This window comes from Fragaria vesca, linkage group LG4, assembly GCF_000184155.1.
Source record: "Fragaria vesca subsp. vesca linkage group LG4, FraVesHawaii_1.0, whole genome shotgun sequence".
Taxonomy (NCBI): Eukaryota; Viridiplantae; Streptophyta; class Magnoliopsida; order Rosales; family Rosaceae; genus Fragaria; species Fragaria vesca.
Genome location: NC_020494.1, coordinates 10,545,491 through 10,552,652, shown reverse-complemented (window position 1 = coordinate 10,552,652; position 7,162 = coordinate 10,545,491). Strand labels below are relative to the sequence as shown.

Sequence of the window (7,162 nt, the reverse complement as noted above, 5' to 3'; positions counted from 1 at the left end):
ATTGTTCAAGTTAGAAAACACAACAGTGAAGATGTAGCATGTGAATTTTCATGGTTAAACTGTGTCAAGAAGGTGCTCGAAGCGGTTGCCCCAAAAGGAAGCCAAACTGGTGAGTGGTAGGAGACTAGGAGTGAGTCGAGTGACTCGTTCATAAGCTCTCTTTGGCAACTGAAAGTACTTGCATAGTTGCATTTGTTGAAGCATTGGGGAAGACTGTCACTGGGATAGTCCGACCAGTTTATGAACTATGAACTCGAGCAGTTGTGACATGGTCATTTGGTAATAAGCTGAAAAAGAGGAATTTGCATTGTATATATTTAAGCAGGACTAAAAATCCTAAAACACTCTCATGACTCGTTTCAAATCATCAAAACCAAAATAAAACCAACCCACGGATCTCAACTTTGAAATCATTTCTAGCAGCACAAAGTGAGAATGAGAGTTTTATCATGGCAGTTTTCTGGTCATGTGTCTAGTTCAACCTTCTAGGGGCATTGATAAAGTCTATCTCAGGAGACAATCGCATTGGTTTAAATTTTATTTGTGAAATATTGATAAGGTTCTTAACTATTTCCGTTGGTTTTGGTAATAAGTTCGTAGGCTTGGTTGGTTTTAGTGCTCTTGATTTGGCGATTTCATTTCTTTCCTTCAAAATTGTTTCTAATTCAGACTCGGTTTTGTTTGTAGGACAATCAGAGTAAATCATAGAGTACAAATATTGGCTAAGCAGCCATGAAGGTCCGAAGGAATCTGACCCTTCCACCTGAAACTAGAACCAGAAAGAAGAGCTAATTTGGCCAATTTGTGAGCAGCCATATTAGCCTCTAAAAAGCATGAGTGAAAAAAAAATAAAAAAAATAAAAAAAAATGCAGGAAAAGTAGACAAACAACATCTCACATCCTCAAGAACTCTACCAAAATTAGAGCCCCTCTGCATCTTATTTCGAACTCTCCAGTCCGATTCAAAAACTATAGGAGCCAATTTGTACTATGCTACCTACTCACAAGTCACAAGCAGCTCTGCCAGCCATTGCTTCCACACCAAGAGGACTGTAGACACTGCAAATCCCACCGTGGTGAAGAGAATCACGCGCTATGACTGCAATATATCACCACAATGAGCCAAAGTATCAAAACCACCATCCATAATTAGCTCTCAACCAAACCAGCAGCAGGAGGCACCAAAGGTTGACGCTACCTACAAGTACTCCCACGCCTTAGGACTCACCGAGTTCAATGACGAAACAAAACTTCTACTCTAAAAAAAGACCTGATTCAGGGTTCTAGATTTCTCCTTCCAGAACCTCATTTCTTTCCAAGGGGACAAAATTGATTATGGTACGTGGTGATGCATTATTGTCCTGTCCAGTCTTCACCATCAGAATCAGATTACCGTAGACCATCACAAAACCATCTCACAATTTTAAGCACTACATTACTACAAGTTTTAGGACATCTGTGACCAAGTCTCTTCCGTTTTTATCACTGCATACTTCCAGCAAGGTTCGATGCGTATAGCCAGTGAGATGGGAGATTTGGATCACTAATTATCTATACTAATATCTATCACCAATATTTAAGCATTTAACTTTAACCAAATCCCAATATACAGCTGTGAATTCAATTAAGCATTCCTCTGATACATAGATGGGTGAATGTTCAACCCTTGAATTATCCTACCAACATTAAGGAACCGACTACAAAATAACTCTAGCATCATGCTTCTCAAATACAGTCATCTGAGGTTTCCAAACCCCACTACAAAATATACTTCAATTTAGAATTACCTCCTCCTCTTTCCCTACACATAGAAGCACACAATTAATAGCTGCCACCACAACCTACCGGGATTAAATATCATCACAATTTGCAATTAGACAAAACAAACATACCGTGCTAACATAATCATCCATAGTTAATTGCTTCCTCTTCTTCATGGAAGAGGGGCTCTCAGTTGGCTGCCTACCCGTGCCACGCTTTGATGGTGTCATGTTCTGAAACATAACATGCAACAAAGCATTTGTCAATTTGGTATCATCTTGATCAAGTTCACTAAACAATGGAAGCAAAAAAAAAAATGCATGTAAGCAATGCATGAAACACAGATCGAACCTTAGCAAGCTTCTTCTCTTTGCGAGCCTGTCTCTCCCTCTCATCAACTTCTTGGTTCTCTTTCTCCACCAATCGAATTAGTGTATCACATCTCCTCGCAAGTTCCTGAGTTGTGCGTGACTTCACAAACCAATCAAACCGAAACAAGGGTGACGTGCGAAATGCTGCTTTCAACTCATCCCAGTTGCCATACCCAAGCTTGTGAACCATGCATATCTGCGTTGAGTAACAGACATGAATACTAGAGAAATTGAATATAAAAGCATAAATTAGCAGCTAAAAAAGATGTTTAATGTTTCCAAGCTGTACCATGAAACGGTCACATTCTTCATTGTACAACTTCCCCTTGTTCTGACCATATGAGATCTTCAGTTCTAGCCATGGATTCTTGTAGCGATCCAACTTTTTCCCAATAGCTTTCATTATCTCATCCTTGCGAGAAATTCGAGCCTCTCCTCTTTCAATGTTCTTGATGATCCTATCATAATCTGAAAGCATCAAAGGGAATCACTAGTTTAGATTGATTTTTTCATAGAAAAGCTACAAAAAATCAGAAACAGTAGATTTAACAGTCAGTTGTACCAGACTGAAAAAAAAAGCCACTTGGAGTGTCCTCTCAATTCAGTGCATCTCACAAGTCATACTCATACCCAATAAATGAAAACCAACTCAAGTACCTCAAGCATCTAGCTTTTGTTTCAGTCTAACTAATAAAAGACGTACTCTAACTTTGCTCACTCAGATATCTCAGGTTGGGGGTAGAAGAGGCTTAAAGAGGGTTGATTAACAAAAGTTTCACTATGCAACACAAATAAGGCGAAGCATTTAACAGGAAGTAGGTTCAAGCAATACCAGTTGTTTGAGATCAGGTCATAGGCTCCAAAACTCGAGCCAGACGACCTAATTTAAACTTCTGTTGCATATATTTGACTCAAAGAAACTACAACATACACTACATTCTCATAATCATGCTTTCAATAAACTACACACATTACTTAACGCAAATGATTGGATAGAACTTACCATTTAATTCCTTGTATCTCTCTTTGAAAACCTTTGCATATCTTTCTACTTCCTCCTCTGTTTTCCCCTCCATCTCGGCAACAATGCTTTGTATATCACTTCGCCCATACTTCTCACAGGCCCTGATGAAGGTATTGAAATCTCTTCTACTCCAAGAAGAGAATCCCTAAAATCCACCAATAATCAAACTCAGTACAGCAACCTGAGATGAGCCTCAACTACACCAAATTTTTCTACAAGACACATAAATCTATATTTTAAGTACCTCTTCTAATAGACGTTCCTTTTCTTCCAGTTCTTCAGCAGTCAATGGATCTCCAACTTCTAAACATTCAAGATTTAGTTAGCAGAAATAATAGAAAAAACACATCAACACATGCCTACAGGGAAAACAATAAGTACCTTCTGGTTCATCCACTTCTATAGTTGTGTCCTTCAACTGATTCTTCTGATGATTTTGCTGAGAATGTTAAGGACAAAAATCAGATAAAATGATCTGCAGATGTGTAAACTCTCAAACCATAATATGTGCCAACCAGAAAGAAAAGGAGTATAGTTCACTTATACACACCATGAGGTAGCGTACTTCCTTTTCATACAGCTCACTCAGCCTTTGTGTGTTGAAAAATTGAAAATCATGTCTGAAGAGAAGGAAATAATAGATAAGAAACATTCAAGATATGAGATAACAGAGAACAGATAACAGTCAACAAGAAACCAGTATCAAGAGGTGCTTACAACTGAGGCATGCGTGGAATTCGAGGCTCTTTGGGTTTTACTGGAGCACCTTGGCGCATTGTTTGCTTAAAGTATTCTGATTCTGAGTAACTAATAGTAAAAGAACAAATAATCATATTCAGACAATGATACACAACTCATGCAGAACAAGAAGCCAAGAGATAGAACACTTACTTCCGCTTCCGCTCTCTCTTTGGTGGTTCAATCCAGTTTTCACTAACTATCTTCTTGAAGTCAAACTTATCATCCTTCATCAGGTCAATAGGGTAAAATGAGAACAAATGAACACGTAAAGTGAGCAGTAAATCACAAATACGAGTCACAAAGTTATAGTAAGTTGGTAATGCACAAGAAACACTGGAAAAAGAACATGTGAACAGTCTCTACCTTCTCGTCATCAAAGTCGTACAATTCAGCAGCTGCAGAAACAACATCAATATTAGAAACATTTCATAGTTGAGAAACCAAAACAATGTGTAAATTTTTGGTTAAGACAATGCGTAATGCAATAACGAAAATATGGAAAGTAAATTAAACCAAAACACAGAAACATTTCATGGTTGAGAAACATACTATCATCCATCTTAAATTTAATCGCGTCCTCGGTAAATTTCTTCATCTTCGCATCAAGTTCAGCAGTTGCCTCTTCTCCTTTCGCAATGATTCTATCAATGTCCTCATCGGTAATTGTGCTATCCTTGGAACTAAAAACCATTTCAGCACCAAACCTTACCATTTGAAGTAGCTCATCTTTATTAACAGCTGCATCAAAAAGGACAAATATAAAGGAATTAAATGTTGAATCATGGGCTCTTTTAATAATATCGGTCTCTTAGAAGTTTATTTGCTTACTTTTTTGCTCAGCTAATCGTCCTTGTTGAATCACCAGAGCATCAAGGGCAAGCTTTTTATAAGCCCTCTCTATCACTTTTTCCTCAATGGTATACTGTGAACAAATTATAGAAAAGAAAAAAAAATTAGGGTACACCAACACTGCATAGCTTGAAATGTATAATGTCAGAACATAAACATACCTCAGTGCAGAACCGGAACACTTGAACTTCTTTCTTCTGACCAATCCTGTGAGCACGATCTTGTGCTTGGAGATCAACTTGAGGGTTCCTATAACACGTGCAAAGAATTATCAGCACAACCATCACTATCACTACAGAAACTAAGGAATATGCACACCAACTATGATTAGATGAAACAGGTATAGACATTCAGACAGAACGGTCAAGATTACTGAAAAAGAACCTTCTGAGAATGCTCACCAATCACTATCATAAAGGATGACGACGTCTGCAGTAGCAAGATTGATACCAAGTCCTCCAGCTCTAGTTGATAGCAAGAATACAAATTTCTCACTTCCAGGCTTATTGAAGGCATCGATTGAAGCATCACGGTCTTCACCACCGGTATTTCCATCAATCCGACAATAGAGGTATCCTTTAAACATTAGATAATCTTCGAGAATATCTAGCAGCCTTGTCATCTGATATGAAAACAAGAACCATAAACAAAATGATACAATATTCTTAAGCATGCATAGCAGCTCTGTAGCATAAATGATTACAAGAATTACAAAGTTTTATAGAAAGTAACCAACACAGAACGATACTGACCTGAGAAAATATTAGGACCCTAGAATCACGCTCTTTCAACTTGGGAAGTAACTTGTCCAAAAGAACCATTTTACCTACAATGAAGAATAAACAAAGATCAGTTCAATGATCACAATCAAACATCAAGTATCAACAAACTCAATGGCCTGAAACATGTTGATTACCAGCATTTGTAATAAGATGGTCTCCAGTTGTATAAGGAGGCCCAGGCTCAGCACCTTGGAAAAGATATGGATGATTACAGCATTTACGAAGCTGCATAGCTATATTCAAAAGACGCTTACGTTCTCCGCCAGCATTAACAACTTCAAGATCTTTCTGCAGTAAAGCCTTATAGTACTGTTTCTGCATTTGCGACATGCCTACTTTAAGTATAGTTTCCTTTTTTGGAGGCAAACCTTTCTCAACATCTGACTTCAACCTTCGGAGAAGGAATGGCCGGAGGACCTTAAAGATAACATAAATGCAGGTAAGATATTGCAATAATAAAAGAAGGAACACCGATACTCAAAAGCTGAATAAAATTTAGGCCTACCTTGTGAAGCTGTTGAACAACCTCCTGCTGGTCATTTTCACCAGATATTTGAAACCATTCATCAAACGTTTCGGCAGAACTAAAAATCTCTGGCAGAAGAAAGTTGAGCAGAGACCATAGTTCATGAAGATTATTCTGCAAGTTATAATGCAGGGAGAAAACATCAGACATCTTATCATAAACCAAACATCAGACAAGAGATATTGCTGTTACTCCAAAACGATCAAAACTGAACTCAGCTTACACTCCAAATAAGTATATACAGTATTTTTCTTCTTTCATTTTTAAATATATCCAGGAAAATAAAGAAATTTAGAGCGGGGTTCAATATAAGAAAGATTTAAGAAAACACCATCAGATCAAACAGATTGTATCTTGTCTTAAAAAATAAACTGAAATCACAATCACACCTGAAGCGGTGTGCCCGTGATTAGAAGACGGTAGTTGGTATTATACAGCCTCATTGTTTTTGAAAGCAGTGAATTCTCATTCTTGATTCGATGGGCTTCATCGATGATTATATATCGCCAGCTGAAACGTCGTAAGCAAGACTTTTCTTTGATGGCCATTTCAAAACTTGTAACACAAACATCAAACTTCCCAGCAACCAGCAAGTCCTCACGTATGTGTTTCTGCAAGATTAAAAAGTAGTGAATAACTGAGCAGAGTATAATCCAAATATAGATTTCACTAATGCCAACTTATTAGAATGACTTACTCTTTCATCAGGATTACCGAGAAACTTCACAGCACGCAACACAGGACAGAAACGCCGAATCTCATTCATCCAGTTTCCAAGGGTTGACTTTGGAGCGACAACCATATGAGGGCCAGTTATTCCTCTGAATTCATGCAGGTAACCCAACAAGGATATGGTTTGCAAAGTTTTACCAAGACCCTGGTGACATAGGACAACTTACTTATCTCGCTACTCCTTAAACAAAGTTTCTCATATCATAAAGCAACAATAATGAATGATATAAAAGAAAATATAACTGTGAGACATTACAACTGAAAAACAAAAGTTAAGTACATGGATCAACACAAACAGAACAATCCAGTCAATCCTAAGAGGCCACCACTTGGTGCTTACCATCTCATCAGCAAGGATTCCATTTATGCCATTTTC

At 37.8% G+C, this 7,162-nt stretch overlaps 1 protein-coding gene across 1 annotated transcript in view; it reads right to left on the bottom strand.

Moving 5' to 3' along the window:
• Positions 1-1,567: 1,567 nt before the first annotated feature.
• Positions 1,568-7,162, bottom strand: part of LOC101297135 (putative chromatin-remodeling complex ATPase chain-like) — a 7,213-nt gene continuing 1,618 nt past the window's right edge. The window contains exons 5-25 of the mRNA XM_004296753.1: positions 7,127-7,162; positions 6,752-6,931; positions 6,444-6,665; positions 6,034-6,168; positions 5,663-5,945; positions 5,499-5,572; positions 5,148-5,368; positions 4,908-4,995; positions 4,726-4,819; positions 4,447-4,635; positions 4,261-4,292; positions 4,048-4,121; positions 3,874-3,963; positions 3,707-3,776; positions 3,538-3,595; positions 3,401-3,459; positions 3,136-3,301; positions 2,422-2,600; positions 2,113-2,328; positions 1,893-1,994; positions 1,568-1,801 (exon numbers count right to left, since the gene is read on the bottom strand). Coding sequence (XP_004296801.1) covers positions 1,784-1,801; positions 1,893-1,994; positions 2,113-2,328; positions 2,422-2,600; positions 3,136-3,301; positions 3,401-3,459; positions 3,538-3,595; positions 3,707-3,776; positions 3,874-3,963; positions 4,048-4,121; positions 4,261-4,292; positions 4,447-4,635; positions 4,726-4,819; positions 4,908-4,995; positions 5,148-5,368; positions 5,499-5,572; positions 5,663-5,945; positions 6,034-6,168; positions 6,444-6,665; positions 6,752-6,931; positions 7,127-7,162 — 2,586 coding nt within the window. The 3' untranslated portion in view covers positions 1,568-1,783. The remainder of the gene's footprint in view (positions 1,802-1,892; positions 1,995-2,112; positions 2,329-2,421; positions 2,601-3,135; positions 3,302-3,400; positions 3,460-3,537; positions 3,596-3,706; positions 3,777-3,873; positions 3,964-4,047; positions 4,122-4,260; positions 4,293-4,446; positions 4,636-4,725; positions 4,820-4,907; positions 4,996-5,147; positions 5,369-5,498; positions 5,573-5,662; positions 5,946-6,033; positions 6,169-6,443; positions 6,666-6,751; positions 6,932-7,126) is intronic.